The sequence below is a fragment of the Xiphophorus maculatus genome, chromosome 1 (assembly GCF_002775205.1).
Source record: "Xiphophorus maculatus strain JP 163 A chromosome 1, X_maculatus-5.0-male, whole genome shotgun sequence".
NCBI lineage: Eukaryota > Metazoa > Chordata > Actinopteri > Cyprinodontiformes > Poeciliidae > Xiphophorus > Xiphophorus maculatus.
The window spans coordinates 27,717,080-27,736,674 of NC_036443.1; the positions used below are offsets into that span (position 1 = coordinate 27,717,080).

Here is a 19,595-nt window from a genome sequence, read left to right on the forward strand (position 1 = left end):
TAGCATGAGCATATAAAATATCACCATAGTCCAAGACAGACAATAAGTTGCATCTACGATTTTTAAAGGTAACATCTTATGTGAAATTCAAATTTTGCACATTTTTAATACCTCTATTTGGGTGTTACTGTTGTATGTGTTTTACAATGGCTGCTGTTAAAGATGAAGTGTTTTTTTTTCTTGACTTACCATTCAGAAAAAAAAACTTGTTTCATTCTTGCTGGCTGTGCAGGAGACTCTACTTCTGCTTTTCAAAGATAAACAGCTGTGTGATTGCACATTTGTTTGCAGCCATTTTCACGTGTGAGTGTAAACGTTGAGTAGGGCGGGGTGGAGGAACGTGGCCAGCAGCAGCTTCTTTGGATGTAAAGTGAAAACAACAAAATATGCAGAACTTTTGAGCATTGCTCAAAATATGCAGAACTGAGCAGACTAAAATCTCATTACCTAAAAAAAATGTAATGAACTTGTTTTGTTTATCCCACAGACCAATCCTGACCTGTTCAAGGATCCATAATAGGTCACCTTTAACAACTTTCCATCCAGATTACCAAATCACAGATTCACTTTTTGTGATGTAATTATAAAAGACTGTTGTAGGTTAGATCACTGGATTACACTGTTCGCGTTAGATATAGAGCATATTTTAGCAGGTTTCTTCTTGGCTCACTCTCTCACAGAAAGAGACTAAAACAAATTTACAAATGACACAAACTTAACATATTGAGGGTAAATTTTCAGTAGTGTTATTTTGCATTTCCAATTCTTGGAAGCTGTTCTAGTCGAGGTTTTTACAATGGTAAGAGACCAAATAGCTGTGGGGTTCAGTTATTGTAAACCGCACAAAGTTGTAATTTAACCATTCTCAACAAAGTCGCTCAAACATAGCAACCCTGCTGTAATGCATTTAACTTTGTTGTTGTGTGCAGCTGCTTCAGCCTCACATTATACTCAGTGAAGCCAGTTTTATATCATCATTGGCAGAGAGGGTGCCAACCAGGCAAGAAATGTCAAAATCAAAACCTTGAAGCTCAGCTGAAACTTGCAGCTTTGTACATTGACAAGCTAAAAAAATGTTGTCTGGAAAAGTTGTCAAATAAATATTAAGCTCAATGACGGGGAAAACACTTTGCGAGAGACAAGACAGAACTGTAATAAATGTCAAAATTGGTGGTGGTAGTGTCATGCTGAGGATATGTTTTTGCAACCAGGTGTACTTAGGTATTGCAGAAAATACATACAATATAGGGAATAAAGGGGTATTCCTCTAAATTCTTAAACCTCACCTCAAAATACCTTGCTAGTCTAAACCTGGGGAAATATGAATGTGCCAACAGAACAATGTAAAAGCAGCTTCTCCAAACATTCAAAAGGTAAAAGTAAACCTGGATTTATTTGGCCACAGAACATTTGATCACTACTTTTCTGTCAATCTGATATACAAACTCGGGTTCCGTTTACATCTGATAATGAAGTGCTGCATGTGCTTGAGTGTCAACAGTTTAGTACTCTCCAGCCCAAGTGTTACCTCAGGGGGCTTTGATGTTTATTTTGCAAGCTTGTATACTTTAGGTAATACATCAGAATGTGTGAAAAAATGTTTGAATTTAATCAGGCTGTTGGGAAGAGTGGGTTTGGAATGTCGGTGTGGTTGGAGATTTCACTTTACAAATGAAAAGCTAGCTTCTTTTTCAGGTACAAATGGCTCTGACGTTGTTAGGCAGAAATGAATACAGCTGATTTATAAGCAATGTGTTTTCAGACAGACAAGCCCACGGGATGTTTACCAAAACCATCACATGTCACCAACATGGAAGAAAATCATTTTACAACTTGAAAGAAAATACAGATTCTAAAAACATCCTTTTCTTCATTATGTCAGACTTATATTTATGTGTAGCTGAAAAATTTCTGCCAAAGATTCATGTCTATGTACCAATATAGACATATATCTACATAAAATGGATGTGATGAAAACTTTGTGAAGACTTCTGAAAAACTAAAGGGTGGTAAAAAAACAAAACAGTGAAGAAAGAATTTTTACTGTAGGGAAGCTTTGACTTTTATTTATACTAACATATGACATTCACTTGATAATAACTTAATGTTTACATGCATAGGTCTCTACATAATACATTTTATGATAATGCTTCTACTCTTTTATCAAGTGTAAACTTAAAAGTGGCTGACTAATGCTGACTTACAGCATCAGTAAATTTCCTCAGCAAAATGTGAAAATATGAGTGATGGTTAACCGTTGCCAATGTCACTAACTGATTACTAATCTTTAGCTTTACCTCCAGGCTCGAAAAGACATGCACTATTTTGTGTATGTTTAAGAAAATATGAATATAAATGTAACTTCAGTCACTGCTCCTTTTTCTGAATTAACAGTGCTTACGCTAGATAACATCCATAATATGGTACATGCAGATTACATAATCATCTTTTCATGCCCAATTGTTTTTTTACAATCAGCCAATAATAGGCCTTAATTTCATGTGTCCTGCTTCCTTCTCTCAGATAAAAAAAATTAACTCCGAGGGATTTTACAGCTGTACAAACTGATGAGGAGTTCAGCTTTTACTGGATTTTTACTACTGAACAACTGAGGCTTATCATATCCTGTTTATGTATTTATGTTTATTCATTTGCCAGACACTTTTATCTAAAGCGACTAACAAATGAGAATATAACAAAGTTACAAAGCTAACGTAAAAGCTACATAGAAAGAAGACCACTTTGCCAGAGCTGACAGATTCTGGCATTTGGACACTTTTTATTGGATAAGGTTACCCACCACTTCTCCTGATACAACAGTTTGTGTTGTAAGTTAGTCTCACAGAAGAACAAAAAATAATGAGTGCACAAAAGTATGCTATGAACTTTCTGTCTGTCTTGGGCAATAGTTGTCTTGAGTGTATATTCGGTAGGTCGCATCTTAAAGCTAATGTTGCCATTCAAACTAATCTTCACAACATGAAAACTGTATTCACTCAAAATTGGAAGAATATAATTTTATATGCATCTACGAAACAAAAAAATATGATGATATGTTTTATTGTGCCTGTGCACTTTGCTTTATTGAATGTCAGGAATGTCTTGTCTTATCATCTCTGTCTGGAACATGTGAAGAATAGACCATAAAGCCGACTTTGTTAGTAAAATTACAATGAACCTTGTAAACGAGCATTAAAGTGGTTAATAAAATAATTCCACTCTTGAACGCCACTTCACCTTCATTGGATCAAGTTGCTCTTATTTAATGGAAGTAACAGCTGTACTTTATGTCTAAAACATGAGACTAGAAGATACAAGCTACTCAGGGAAATTAACTATTAATTAACATTAAAATAATTATAGAGCTCATGTGCAACCTTTGAGCAAATATTTTTCTGGCAGCTGTATATTTTATACTAATACATTTGTCCCTGGCATAATGTTGTGTTATCAGAGCAGATAATATGTATCATTCTAAAGCAGAACAGAAAATTCTAATTAAATACAATATAGACATTGTCAACCGTTTTAACTGTTTTGTTTTAATTGCAAATGTTTCCTATTGATCAACTTCAAATTTGTGTGAAGACATAAAGAAATAGATTTGTTTATACAATACGTCTCTTAAGAAGCACAGTCTAACACCTTTTATTTAAAAAAAAAATTAAGTCTCATTCTAAGCATGCAGGCTATCAGTACACAACTTTTTATGTGAGAGGTCAGAGGTCACTATCATACTAACCACCCACTGAAATCACAGTGCTATCAATGCAGAGATATTAACCTCTTTGACATGACCCAACCGGGGTCAGTGAGCCAATCACTGCTGTGTGTGATAGGTCAAAATGACAGATTGAATATAAAATATTACTTGTTTACTTGAATTTTTATTCAGCATTAAAATATTAGGATACATGCAGAGGTTTAATTTGGCTGCAGGTTATTAAAAGAAAATGTGAGCGTTAGTATCCAGGTAACCTGCTTCTCTTTAGCCTGGCTTGTCTCAGTCAGGTTGGGTATCTTATCTTCTCCTGATTACTGAATTACGCTTTAGAGATGTGCTGACTATTACTGTGCTGCAGAGTCTGATATAGCTGCATGAAATGTGGAGTAAATACATTCTTAATTCTAGCCTGATGGAAAACTTAACATTTTAGGGCAGGAGAGAAAATAACAATCAGACATACAGGCAGCACAGCACTTATGGCATAGTTAGTGAAGATGGCTTACAGTTTTCCTCTCCAAGCTGGTGCCATTCCTCACAGTGAGGTTCAAGGAGATGCAGGAAAGTGGCATCGCAAGCTTCACTGGTGGATCATATGGCATTATTTGTTAGATGTTTATATTTTGTACTGGGTTCTTTAAACATAAATGCTTAAACTGCAGAACAAAATTCTGCTCTTAGGGCAATTTAATCAAAGGCTATTGACACAATGTAATACAACCTTTTGGTCAATATCCTTTAAAGCTGCAATATGCAACTTTTATCATCTTTTTTTTTAGATTTGCTAAATCTATCACTATGAAAAGATTGAGCTCCTACATCTCCTGCCTGTGCTATTACTGCGGTCTGAAGAAATTCACTGCTCCCATCAAAAACAGCCAATCATAGGAGCATCTTAGTGCTGTCAATCAAACTAGTGAACGTGTTGCTAAATGTGCTAATAGCGGAGAAACAATTCAGCATTACAGAAAACTGTTTATTGGTAACTAGCCTTAGCATTCAGGCTTTGGTGACGGGAAGAAGCAGTTCCACAGCAGAGGGGAAGTGGGGAGAGGGTGTGTGGTGCACACAGTCATGACTGACAGCGCTAAGACCCGTCTCTAGGTTGTTTCTAGTTAGCACTATAAGCACTGGAAGAAGGCAGAGGGGCTTGATTTTTTGTGACAGTTTCAACAAATATGTAAAAAATTGCTTTTTTAATAAAAGTTTCATACTGCAGTTTTAATTTAAGGTTAAGCTGAAATAATGAAGTAAAGTGTTTGAAATCATTTCTTTTTTTCCTTTAGCAGAGACTACTTTTCACCCTGTTGACAATGTAACAAATCCTAAAGGTTGCTCAGATGTTTTGATAAATTTTGATTTCTTTAGAGGCTTCACACAGCATTGCAGAGAAAGAAAAGAGGTGTGAGTCACCTGACCTTGGGGGTCTGAGTTACTACCAAAGCTGCTTGACTGGAATTTCAAAGAAATAAAAAGGCATTTAAAATTTTTGTGGTGGTTTAGCTGTTGTTTTTGTGGAGCTTGTGAATAGTAGGCTGAGCTTTATTTCACAGACCTCGCTGACTTAATAAATACAAACACATTCATTATTTAAAATCAAAAGCTTTCATTTGAAAAGATCTCCAGAAACTTAAAATTTTACACTGTGATGTGTTAAAGGGAGATTTTAGATTTTTAGATGTGAGGTTCTGTGAAACCAAGATCAGTAGCAGTATCCTTCATTTGAGAAGTGAAGAGGAGTGAAGAGCCGTGGAGGCCGAACAGCTGGTAGGTTGGACCTGCAGTTTATTAAAATTCTTTCCAGTTCTCTACTTGTTTGGAAACTCAATTAAGTGATAAAACTGATCGACTGTTTGGGTGGGAAAACAGAGTCAAACTCAACTGTCTCTTACAGAACAGTAGATGTTAAATATTTACAGATACATTTATTATAACTTTACAGAACATCAGCTAAGTGTCACCTTAGTGTGCCAACTGCAGCCATGCTTTTAATTGTCTTATGTTTGAAAAAGTAAAGTTTGTTTTAATTTTTTTTCAGCAAGCAAGTAGTCATCATTTCGCTAAATAAGGTACTTCCAGTTACCTGCTGATTATTTGATAATTATGGTTTCAGGCACAATTTTAAAAACTGAGTATTTTTAGCTTTTCAAGAGACTTTTGCCTTTTTAACTTGTCAGACCAACAACAGCACCTTGCTATCTGCATCAGATGCAAAAATATCTTAACTGTAGCAAGGTTTCAAGAGAAAAAGAAAGAGAAAAGGTGAGACAGCTTTTCAAAAGAGACATAATTATTCGAGAATGACTCATTAGTAACCATGTTAATGAGTTTGTTCATTAGGGAGCAGTTTGCTACTTTGGGTGGTGAGACAAACAACTTCACAATAGACAGAGTCATGAGGTGACATTGTAGGCTCTCATTTGCTTCAATAAAACTAAAGACAGAAACTAATCATCTCAGGCTGCTGTATTACATATTATAATATTAAATCACTCTGACTCCTGGTGGTATAAAGAAGAAACTTTGAAAGATACAGACATAATTAACTGAATATAAAAAGCAAAATGGGTAAGTAAATAGATGTGCAGTCATCTGGGTTAGAACTTTAACGCATATTGAAAAGCCCAGACAGGCATGGAAAGAAAATAAAAAGTCATCTTAACTGAGGCTAAGACCAACATCCCTCCTGCTGTGAAGCAAGAATAATTACAGTGTTGATATGATCAGAGCTACACAACTGTCCATCATCACTAAACTCTCTGTGCAGCTCCTCCTGTTCCTTCAATGTTGACTGTTTACTAAATAGGGAATTACCTGAAGGAGAAGAAACCCTTATCACTGCTGCATTTACTAAACTCCCCAAAAACGAGATTATTTTTACACTTTTAATCTGAAAATGAAATGCAACCTCAGACGTGTTGGATTGTTCTTCACTCCAACAATCTGAAATACTATAATGTATTCACCACAAAATGTTCAAGATGTTATCAATGATATGATCCATCCATCCATCCAGCCATCCATCCAGCCATCCATCCAGCCATCCACAGCCACTTCTTTAGCACAGCAACGATGGTTAGAACTGCATTACATTCTACCATGCAGCCCTGTGACAGAATAATTATTAAGATATTAGACATGTTTGTATTTCAGTCTCACAGCATTAGGTTCTCTGTCCTGTGTGGTTCTTTGTTGTCCTGGTATGACAACAAAGAACAATGTGTCCGGCTTGTACCTTGATCTAATTCTGCCAAAACTGAACACAATCTACCATACATCCTTGCAATGTTTGACAGTGATTTTTGGAACATTTTCCAACAATACTGCTTAAAACATTCAGCAGGAGCAGTTGATATAATGTCTTTGAAAAAATATCTGAACTAAAATTCACCACTGTTTAGACTGAAACTAACTCTTGAACTAACAGTGAATAAAAATCTACAGACTTTAAATGCCAAATGAGCTGAACACTTATTTTATTTTATTGACTCGCTTTTGACTAATTAGACTTATATACATTTGATTTTACAATGCAAGAAATCAAGTTTAAAACAGGAGAGAAATTCTTTCAACTTATGAAAAGTTATGTCTTTTGAAGATATTCATAATTTGACAGATTCTGTGATGTCAGGAGCCATGAAGTGAAAATTACCTGGGAACAATTTCCTCGAAGATTATGTTTTTTTTCCTCGTTCTTCATCCAATGCATGTTCTTATTACTGTCAGCGGATCAGAGTGTACTTTGAGATTGTGAAGATCAAATTAACTGAAGAGAATGAGAAAATGTAGTGTAAGATTTGGGATATTTAAGCACAGATGGTTAATTATTCTTGTGTCACACGAGTGTGCGTAAAGTGGAAGTCTGAGCGCGCACAAAGGCGGAACGTCACTGCGGGAGCAGCTGTTACCAGATGCGTTATTCGGAGTATGAGTGAGGGCTATGGACGGTTCATCGATTGATTTCACTGGAACCATTTTTCATCCTGCTTCCACGGTGGTCCACTATGGCCTCATCCACGATTCCTGAGTGAATTCTAACTGAAAATGATAAAATCTTTGTTTCTCTTGTTTCTGCGGAACGTGATTTAGATATAATAAGGATTCATTGTCACTGATGTTTCGCTCGATTATGGCTCTTTTTTGGGTCCAGTAAGAGAATCTCACAGCGACAGACGCGTCTGCGGCGGTGAAGACCGGTGGAGAGACTGGAGAACTCGCGGCGCGCAGGAGAAGGTCTCTTCCTGTCTTCAAATCGGAGCTATTACAACAGAAACAGGAGCGCCATGGTGAACTCGCTCATACTGCTGCTCAGCTGGACGATGATCTCCGAGGTTGCGAGAGCTCAGAATGATACGGAGCCGGTCGTCCTGGAAGGAAAATGCCTGGTGGTGTGCGACTCCAACCCGGCCACGGACTGGAGGTCCTCGTCCTCTCCGCTCGGCATCTCCGTGCGCGCCGCCAACTCCAAGGTGGCTTTTTCTGCAGTCCGGAGCAACAATCACGAGCCGTCAGAAATGAGCAACAAAACAAGAATAATCTACTTCGATCAGGTTAAAACCTTTTTATTGTTGTGATAATTAATGTAATTAAAAATGTGTTTTAAGTTTTAATATTCTGTCAATATGTTTTCAATACAGTTTTACTCCTTTGGCTTTTTCTTAGTAGTAAAACTTGTCTGATGCAGAGCATTAAAATATCATTGAAGGTTTTAATGCAGCTGCACCCTGGAGTTTCGTTTGACGGTGGTTGCAGCTGACACGCAGATTGTGTGGTTGCCCGCACTCAGATCCGAAAGTAACCGGATCTTGTGTCCTGTATGAGCCCACACACACACACTTGTGCTTCCAACCATCAGCGCCATGTACGCGTAACGTTCACCCAGAGCCGGTTCAAGGCATGCGCGAACAAAGCTGCAGCTTAGGGCCCTCGCCCCCCCGCCAGCAAGGGGCCCCAAAATTGGAACTTTTCATACAATTTATAGTTTTTAATGCTTATCAATTGTTTAACTTAAAGGACAGATTTTCTTTAAAAATAAAAGGCAATTTTTTAATGCTTGAGGATTTATTGTGCACCACATGATAGTAAGCAAATTATTTACATATTTCTAAATAGAAATGTATTCAGGATTAGCAATTAGATTGGACATTAAATAAAAACAGGGCTTATTTTGTTTGTTACACTGTGCATTTGAGATATAATTATGGAAATGGTAACGTTTCAGTGGAAATTACAAATGACTTGTATGTTTTATGTGTATGTGTTACTTATGAAGCACATGCAGCCACTTTGTTAACAACCAAATAAACATCTAAATATGTCCATAAACACTAATTCAAGGAAGAGAGCAGCAGACAGACAAGTTGTCGAAATTCTTAGATTTCAGGTTTTAATCTAAGAACTTAAATTAAAACCAGCAACCTGCAAGTTTATTTTTCAAAAGAAACTTACTGTGACTTTATGTTTATTTTTTGTAGCTTCTGGATTTCCCTTTACAGAATCTCATCAAACATGGTGAAGGTTCTGCTGTGGTTTTGTAACAAAACCACAAACGGCCAAACTTCATTTCATCATTATCTCACTGGAAGTACATCCTATGGAAGGATCTTGCTGTCACAAAGAAAACATTTTTAAACACTATCATGTTATAACATAATAATTATATTGTATATAATAAACGTGGAATTTCATCCAGAAGGTGGCGGTAGTATGCTTTCAGTGCATGAATAATGAGGCTAGGACACAGGAGTTAATCAAGTTTTCCTACTTGATTGATCTAAGACTTGGACAGATATGGATGTTGCTGCGCATTGTGGATGAAATCATATAGTATTTTGAAGTTTTCTAAACAGAATGGGACTGCATAGAAGAAAAAATCAGTCCAATCGTCTGGATGTGGTGGCTTTCCTATTGACCATTTGGGTTACGGGAGGCATCATGGATATATGTTTCACCACCATACATATGTTCAAAATTGACATGCTGTGACTCAGAGTTCAATAAAACATTTGCTAAAATTCTGTGATCCCATTAGTGTGGAGCCAAAGCAAAAGAGCGAAGCATTTATGTAATCCTGGACCTAATTTCATGTGACCTGTTGATTCCTACAACGTGGAGTCACAACAGAGGGCTATCCATATTATTAGCCATTCATTTAGCATTTGCCCTTGGGGAGCAAGTGATGCTATGCCAACTTCTTTCTACTGTCAAGACCCATAAATGGAGCCAAAGCATATTATAGTCTCCATCTGGATGAAATGATCACGTCTATAGCTTTTAAAACTTTTAAAAAGTTTATAACTCAGCTCATTTGACAACATAGCAGACATGTTACCATGGTAACCTGACATATGCATAAACAATTTAAGAAAAAAAAATGTCTTTGTAGTTATGTATTTTTATTTAACTATAGTTATTCAATACTCATAAAACACTCAAACCACATGTATAATTAAACTATTCCATATCAATAAATAAATACAATACTCTGTTTACATTTATTTCAGCCAGTTGCTTCAGTGAGGGATGAAACCAGATACTTAACATTCCCTGATGGAGATATAGACAGACCTTTGAAAGCCCGTAGCAGATATTTAAAAAAAATGATATGAAACAATAAATCAAATGATGAAGAGACAATTTGGGTAAATACTCTATTAATGCATGCTGCTATAGTAAATTAATGTCTAAATGGGCATTATTTACATGTTTTTCCAAGAAGAACATTTTAAATAGCCTATTGTTCTCAACTTCATGCCTACTGAAAGAAGTAGGCAAAAGCAAAAACACAGTTTGTGATATGTTTACTTCTGTACATGTATGAAATTATGTCAGGTGAAGAACACAGATCAAGCAACTCATACTCTGAGATATAATGAATTTAACCCATGTTTAATGTGTTTATACTATCATTGTAACAATTCCCTAATAAGTGTCTACACAGAATGTTGACCTACTTATTTGTTTAAAATGAATAAATAGTCTTTGACAATAAAAACTGAATAATTAATGCTAAACCAATCTGTCTAAGAAGATGGACAGTTTACTTTCTTGAGCTTGATGACTAGTTTTGAAAGAAAGATGCCTGAAATCACCCACCATGCTTTGGCTTACCTCGCATAAGAGAACATAAGATTAAAGATTCAAATACTTTTTTATTGAAGATGAAAACTGAAATTACATTCTAGAACTGTTCTGGGACATAATGTATAACTAGTTCTAGCCAAAAAAAGGCACAGTCCTCACTGTTACATCACAAAAAGCCTCTTTACTGTTATCTGTAATTATTAGAACACAAACTCAACCTTATACTTTTTAGATTCTCTTGTGGCATTTAAAAATAACAAGCAGATGCTTGTCTCTGCAGGAATCCGGAAAAATACAGTGGAAACACACAAGACAGATTCCCTAAAATGACATTTCCTGCTTGGTTTCTGCTACACTACTGGCTCTAAAAATCACTTTTGAGTTTATAGCTTTTTGGGTAAAATTACAAAGCAAAGACTCTCCTTGAGTTTTTGCAACTGTTTTGCATTAAATAGATGCAGGAACAATCAAGTCCAGCAGATGTGAGAAATTCAAACTTTGTATCCGTTTGCAGTTGTTCTCTCATCAGCTGTGGATACACCTGATACAGAAGTAATAAAATTGACTTATAGAAATGTTCTTTATTGTTATCATTCAGATTATCAGGGAAGTCCAAGTACTGACATTTGGAGGCTATACTCGGATTTAACTAGAAGAAAGTAATTTGAGTGGAAAAAACACAAAATGGAGTTTCTGTATCATTAAGTGAAGAATATGACTTAATAAAGTAAAATGATACTTCCCTTTATCTAATCCATTCAGAGATAAGGTAAATATTGATCAGATTATAAATTAAAGTATATACAAACATACTAAACTAATACTGTTATGAACTAGCTTGGATTTGCTAATATCAATATATTTCTTAAAACATACTCAAAACCACAAGTCAGACAAAGTTCAGAACAATTATACAAATATTTATTTAATTTACAATTAAACTGAAATTAAGTAATAGTAATTTCACTTAGTAAGCTAAAAAATATACGGTAGACCATTGATTCATTTTGAATTTCTTCCAAACGCTCAGAGACAAAGCAACTATTGGAATGTTTACTTCAATGTAACAATTGCTGTATTTTAAAGACGCAAAATGATTTTTGATCAAAATACATGCTGTTTATTTGAATATACAAATTAATGACATAAACAACCAGACACATCTGAATAGAGTGCATGATTTCTACCTAGATTAGCTTTTGTGTGAAGTCAGCTGCACAACATGTGGCTTGTTTTAATTTTCATCTATTTTGCTCCTATCACCACCAATATTCACTAGACTACTTTTTGGTGCAATTTGGTTCTAGTCCTTGAGATGGAGGTATTATATACTCTATAAATATTGTATTTTTCATATTTTGCGTCACTTTCGTAAGACCTATTGGATTTCAGGACAAAAAAATAGTATTTGAGGTAATTGTGGCGACAAGAAATGTCAAACTACACCAAAACAGACTTGACAATTTAAAAAGCTCTACTGTGGTTGGTGACAGGCATAACTGGAAGCAGATACAGCTTATTGCCTTAGCATTCTTGGACTGTTGCTGCAGTCTCCTTTGAGCATGAAAGAAGAGCCCAAACATGAAAAATCAGAAAATTTACACGTACATTGGCAGCATCAAGTGTTGGGATCCCTGAAACAGTCGTCTGCCCTCTAGTCTGAATTGCACACCGTGATCTTTTGACGTCTCTGCATAATGATTTGGTGTGTGAATTCAGCGAATCCCATTTGTGAAGGGTTCTGATTCAGCTTACATTGGCTTTTGAGCAGGTGCAAATCAGGAGGGTGTGAAACTGCAGGTAGAAAGAGAATTGCTGCCTACATTAATTAAAATCTACAAACCTTTTCTTTCCGTTTTGCTTTAGTGGCTCTAATGTGATTGTAGTGTGCAGAAAAACCTTTTACTGACACCATGAGATGGTTGTAAATGGTCTGCTGAGATGCTGATAGGCATATTCAGGTTACATAGATTTCAACATGCAAATGCCTGAAAAAATATTTATTTGTCTACTTTCTTATTGTCAGTAGATTATTTTGTATATAATACCACATGACAAAGCCTCTAGATCATTGCAGGTTTGGGGCTGGCAATGGAAAATGTGATGTGGCCATAAAAACCCCAAAAAAACCACCCTGGAAACCTTTGAATGCATTTTTTAAATCCACCTAAAACAACAGTTACATGTTTGGCAAATTGTGTCATTTCAGTGTCTGACCCCAGGGACACTCACAGCAGAGAATCCGGCATGGTTGATAACTCTCTTTATGTAATCACAAAAGCCATTAGAAATAATACTTTATTGAAGTATTGAATAAATAAGGACTGTTGTCACAATACATATTGTTTTTGCTTTTTCCTTTTCTCCCAGGTGCTTGTGAATATAGGAAACTACTTCACATTTGAGTCTGTCTTTCTTTCCCCAAGAAAAGGAGTCTACAGTTTTAACTTCCACGTCATTAAAGTGTACCAGAGCCAAACTATACAGGTACTGTCTTCATTTAGTTCACACATCATTTTCTGTAAACATGGCTAAATGTATTATAGTAATTCTTCTAAAAATATTAGCTGACACAATTATATCAGCTTTAAAAATTGTTAATCATCAAAAACTTTAAAAAGATGTACTCTAAATATCACTTTTAGCAATTTTGTTTAGGAGAAAAATGGGTGAATTTAGTATTTTATACCTATGCTGTCCTCAAGGCAAGCACAAATGATACAGAAGTAAAACAAAAATATCTGATACCTTCATTTCAGGATGCTTCCTTTCAATGGAATTGGTAATAATGCATCCATGACAAGTGGAAAAAATAACTTATTTTATAAATGTGGTCTAGTGGAAATGCCAGGATTAGTCAAAACATCTCGAAAAGTCTGAGGTTCCTCAATAACTCACCATGGCTGGATTGTTGTTAGCTTCACTCGGATGAATGTGTTTAGCCGGGCCACTGAACCTATTAATCAGAGTTAGATTTTTCCAACTTCTAAAGGAACATAGTTCAGGTGAACACGATATAATGACATCTTCTAGAAACACACCATAGCATTGTATTAACTAAAAAAAGTGCCATTTTGCAGATTGATAATCATTTGATGGCACAGTTTTCTCAACATCACACACTCTTTATGCAGACTTCTCTATAATTATGAGTTCACTAATTGGGCCAAAGATTTGAAAAAGCTAAGCTGATAAGTGTGTCTTGTGTATATTCCCTTCAGTGCCTTCATGGGACTGAAAAGAAATAAGGCTAGTCGGTTAACTGAAAAACTATGTTAATGTAGTGGAGCAGACAACAAAGCCTAAGTATAAAATTATTCACAATCAAAAATGTTATACATTCATCACACCAAAGGGTTTGGACTCTGGGCAGTTTTTGGTAAAACTAGAAAAAGCAAGAGGAAAAAAGATCAGAGCATATATTGAAAAGATATATTTATTAGAACTTATTTTTTGGTAAATCAGACAAACAGCACTATCAGAACAAAACTAATAGGATATGTGTTTTGGTATCCAGCATAAAAAAATCTTTTCACCAGGCATTAGTCACAAGACAGCTCTGTCAGCTCAGGAAGGACCCATTCTTATTGCAGCAGTTTTAATAGTGGTAGCAATTCACCTTGGATTTTATTGGATTTTTGCTTTTCCAATGCCCCACTGCTCCTTTAAATCTCATTAAATTGGTTTAGTAGTCTAGACCACTGGTTTCCTAATTCGGGGTTGGAACCCCACTGGGGTTTGTGAATCAGGAAGTGTGGAGTCCATAACCCCTCTGCACCACTCTGATAATAGAAAGCACACTTATGCTGTAAATGTTATATGTCAATGTTAAATAGATAAAAGTAATATCTTTGCTCATGATTATGTTTCTGTTATCAGAACACTCTTGTTTAATTGACCTTCTGGTATGATTAACTGGTAATGATGGTCTTTTCCACCAGTATTCTGGTGCTCAGAGCCTGAAAAGTTTGGAAATCACTGGTCTAGACAAAGGGCAATGAATATATACCTCTACAAAAGCAGGATCAAAGTATGTATAAAAATAGTCCCATAATAAATTGAAGTATACTTATTTGAATAATCATTTAATGAGAAGAAAAACAACACATTATAGCAAACAAATTTTAGACTGAGAGGAAGTTGGGTTGCTTTGTTGTTCAAGTAACCAAAAGTCTCCTTCACAGAGGGAAGCATCTTGCTTCTTGGAGGTATTCCCAAGGCTGTGTTTCTTATTTACATGTTCTTCAGATGCAAATATATAAAAGTTTGAGGAAACATTTTTAACTTTTTCACATATCCTCAACTTCAAGTATCTTAGTCTCAAAACAGCCAAAAGTGAGCGGTTTCCCTAAAACTTCATCCAATTTGAAAAGCTCACCTGAGGATGCGGTCAAACTTCAGACTGACAGAATATTAATCTATATTTGCCAGCACACCCTGTCTTAACTTTAATAAATGTCTGTGTTGCAGTTTTGTGCTTGTTGTTTGCACCTTATTGTCATCCTTTTACCTGCACATTCATTAATTGTTACTTTCTTGTGGATTATTCAGGTTAACTTGATGCTAAACGGAAAGCCAGTCATCTCTGCCTTTGCAGGCGACAAAGATGTGACTCGTGAAGCTGCCACCAATGGAGTTCTACTTTATCTTGAAAAAGAGGACAAAGTTTATCTGAAGCTGGAAAAGGGAAATCTAGTGGGCGGATGGCAATATTCAACGTTCTCCGGCTTTCTCGTTTTCCCTCTGTAGAAGAAAATAAAAAGCAAGAACAAAGAAAGGACAATTGTAAGTCTGCAGACTTCTTCATAATGTGTTGTCACAGTATAATCAAAACATTGCTGCTTCATCTGCTGGATTCAGCCAAACGACTGAAAAATGACATGAATAAATACATAACGACATGGAAAGGAAGTGACTTTGGAAAATGCTCACATTCTGGGGAGAAGTCAGGTTTGGGTCAAAAAGACTTGAAATATTCTTAATCGCTACCATGTGTTTCTGTCACTCAAGCAGCCCTGAGAAGAGCACTTACACAAACAAAAGACACTGTTCAAACTTTGATTTGCTGAAATATGCTTAGGATGCTGTGATTTTTTTGTGCCACGATTATTGAATTTAGTTTCATCTGCTCTTGTTGATGTAAACTGTATTTGTTGGCTGTATCAACTATCATGACCAATGTATACATATGAGAACATGAGAGCAATGAATCTTAATTAGATCAGTAACACAAAATGCTCAGTTTCTGAGTTTGTTGGAGCTGTAACTTATTTTAGAACCAGTTCAAGACATAAATGAACTAAGCCACTTCTTAGCACGCTAATAGGGGTTTAAGTTCTCTACTTTTATACATTTCTATTACTTCCTTCAATTTCAGTGTTGTAGGAAGCTATGCGGCCATGCATGAAAAGGATTGAGAATCTCCTTTCCACCCATTAAACACAGAAGCAGACAGAATTTCATGAGCTACTGCTGAGCTAGCGTGCTATCAATTTTTCATACATGTCAAAAAGTTCCATAGCATGAGCAGTGTAGCTTTTACACACCGTGTACACTACATGTGTACCACCTCAACAGTGTTTTTGCAACTGCTACTCATTATTGCAACAGTGTCACAACAATTACTAACCTTTTCACATTCAACACTATTTAGACAATCTGTCTGCGCCAATGAAGAATCACTCACCTCAAGCTGCCAGATGCTTAAAACTTAAGAAACTGACAACTTGTACTTTATGACTAACAGATATCTGAGTTCATCAACAATCATGACCAGATAAGAATGTAGTAAGATTTCAACAATTTTAAAAATGTAGGGCAAATACCGATCTCATCCTAGGATCAGTATTTGAGGACTTTACTGGGGAATGTAAATCCAAATTATTTGTGGAAAATTTGCCTATTGCTGGGTTTCAGACACGTGACCCAAATGACACGCGAAATTCAGATGGAGGGTCGGAAATGGATTTCTCTGGTTCAAAACAAATCAAAATTGATCACAATAGTATGCTAATGCCCTAAGCAGGCTGGAACAGACAAGGCATCTCGAAAAAATGTGTGTATATTTAGGATATTATTTGTATTATCTCAGTAAAAAAAGAGTTCTCTTATAATCTTGAGGATTTACCCAGCATCAAGGCGATCCACGTAACTAACTGGAGCTGCAGACCTCATATTATATTATAAACAAGTGAGAAGAAAGCTTTCAAAAGCCTGGAGAATACAATCATTTAGTTTCAAGTTGGGTCAAGCATTTAGGATCAAAAGAAGCATTAAATGGCTGTCTACTTGTTTCTACCGGGTCAGTATTGAATTGTGCTATTTTAAGTATCGCTAACAACGAACTAAACCATGTTATTTCTATGTGTTTGGATCACCTGGTAAATAATTTATTTAGCTTCTGCAAACCCAAATTCATGCTGAAGTTATACGTTAATGTTGAGTTGTTGTAAGACGCTGGATTCAGGTCCAATGTAGGTCAACGATTTGCTCCGATCTACAGAAACCCCCATGTCCATACGTGGTTCGTGTTTGGACACGAATGTAGTTCTTGTCCAGACATGAACCATGTATGGGAAAAGTCACAGTTCACGGTGACTTTATGGCGGTGTAGGTTATATTTAATTTATTTAGCTTTTTTTTTCTACCATGAAAGTCCCACTGAATAAACATATTTTCTGTCCGGGACTCGGCACTGAGCTAGCTGCTAACAACATTAGCACTCTGAGGACAACCACGCCAGGGCATAAAAATAATATATCTTACCATACATATGAGTGCTTGGCTTTCTAAGTAACTGTCCAATAAAACATCTGAAAATACAATTTAAAGATTGCGATCATTAGGCTACCTGTTAAAAAGTGGTGCTGCAAACTCTGGCATTGTTAGTTTCTGCACCTCCCGCTATTAGGTGTAGATTGTTGATGCACTTTTCTCCTCTTTTTTCGAATTTTTTTTAAATTAACTCCCTTGTGACCAACTATCTTTGGAACATGAAAATAATGTTTATCTTTCTCTCTGCTAGAGAAAGAAAGATAATGTCCTGTACGGACACAGACTTTAGACATTTTGATGCTGGATCAACAGAAATAAATGGGCTGCATTTACTTCCTGCCCTCCATCTGCATTGGGTGACAATCAGTGCTACGTCATCTGAAACCCAGCAATTTGAAGATTTTTTAAAATGTAACTTTGGAACCTAAAATACCTGTGGGCAATGCTACCTAACACAATATTGCATTGTATATGTAAACCAGCCAATCCAGGAGTGCCATTCATACATTTTCATGTAAGATCATAGTCTTAAGTACATGACATGAGTTCAGTCAGCTCTGCTGCTTGGGTCACACTTTAGGTACATTGTAACTTTATAGGACTTCAAATTAATTTCTTCATATAATCACCAATTTCTTTTGTCCCATGTCTTAAAGTCGACCAAAACTGACATGCCATTATATTCAGAAAACCAAGTCAAGACAAAATGAACAGCAACCTTAATGAATGCTATATTTTACATTATAATTTCCTGGAACAAAAAAAAAAAAAAAAACTTACTAAGTGCTATTGCTTTGTTATATAATGTGAAGTAAATAATTTGTCAAGCATAACGTTATGTTGTACAGTCTATTTGAAGGAATTATTTATTTGCTTACAAGTGGCAAGTTTTGTTAAAATATAAATATTAGTTCATGGGCTGCTATTTTGAAAAGAGATTCCAAATCAACTTTTGGCATTAATTTAATTTGACTAGACTACAGGAAGAAAAAGGATTCTAAAATAAAGAATTTATTAAAAGGTGCTAAGAAATCTGATGTTCGAAAATATTGCTGTAATAATTTTATGGTTCTTAATAACCATAAAGAACCATAAAATTATTACAGCTGAGAAAACAAACATTGAATAAATGGCAGAAGACATGCAAAATAACCACAAACATCATATGTAATATTCCATCCATATCCCTCTCCCCGTCTATCCATCTGGTCTTATCCTGATTGAGCAGGTTTGTAATCAAGGTCAGGTGCCGTGTAATCCAGTTGGTAAGTGAGGCAGGCGCCTAGCTCTGGGGATGACTTAATTTCCAATAAAACTTGCTTATTATAACCTTAAGTGTACAAACAGCATCCATTTTTGCACAATCAGCTTGTGGTTCATGAGCCTTAAAGTTGAAAAGGCTGGTAAACATGCATTTAACTTGTAAATTCTTGCAGCAGCCTAAGTATAACAAAACTTCTGTTGAATTTAAAAATGTAAATGTTGCTACTCAGCTCAGCGTATGATGGCTTCTCTGCAAACATAGAAGCAAATTTACTCCTTTTGTAAACTATGGAACTCACGATTAGTATTGTTTCAACCAGAAAAAAAGCCCACTTTCTCATGTGAAATGCTGTCTTACACTAATTAAACTAATGGTTCTTAGTTTGTGTGTATTGTTCCTTTATTTTCTGTTTTTGAATGATGAACTATCCCAAATATCACAACCATATTCTGTAAGAAGCTACAAAACAAGGAGATGGACTGGAAGGTTGAAGGTGTTATTTATCTTAGCAGACATCCTGATAGTTTACAGTGACACACATCAGAAACTGTTGGAGAAAATAAGACAAGTTTTAACAGCAAATCCAGAATATTCTCTGATAAAGTTCTGTCCCAAAAAGGTTCTTTCCAAAGTACAAAACATTAAAGCGTTTATCAAACTCCTCCGTAGAGCTTCATGGTGGTTTGGTGATTTCAATTGTCACATAATTGAAACAAATGAAATCTGTATCAACTCAATTACATTTGTTTG

The 19,595-nt window shown here is 35.8% G+C and overlaps 1 protein-coding gene across 1 annotated transcript; it reads left to right on the forward strand.

The window, feature by feature from the left end:
- Nucleotides 1-7,628: 7,628 nt before the first annotated feature.
- cbln4 (cerebellin 4 precursor) lies at nt 7,629-19,225 on the forward strand. The gene is made up of 3 exons (XM_005798930.2): nt 7,629-8,274; nt 13,178-13,294; nt 15,359-19,225. Exons 1-3 carry the CDS (start codon nt 8,008-8,010, stop codon nt 15,554-15,556), a joined length of 582 nt encoding a protein of 193 aa, XP_005798987.1. The 5' UTR covers nt 7,629-8,007; the 3' UTR covers nt 15,557-19,225.
- The last annotated feature ends 370 nt before the right edge of the window (nt 19,226-19,595 follow it).

Bases quoted from the DNA above. Each gene is read 5' to 3' on its own strand.
- cbln4 (XM_005798930.2), top strand. From the start codon at position 8,008: ATGGTGAACTCGCTCATACTGCTGCTCAGCTGGACGATGATCTCCGAG. The intron at 8,275-13,177 runs GTTAAAACCTTT...CTTTTCTCCCAG, and splicing joins GAATAATCTACTTCGATCAG to GTGCTTGTGAATATAGGAAA. The intron at 13,295-15,358 runs GTACTGTCTTCA...TGGATTATTCAG, and splicing joins ACCAGAGCCAAACTATACAG to GTTAACTTGATGCTAAACGG.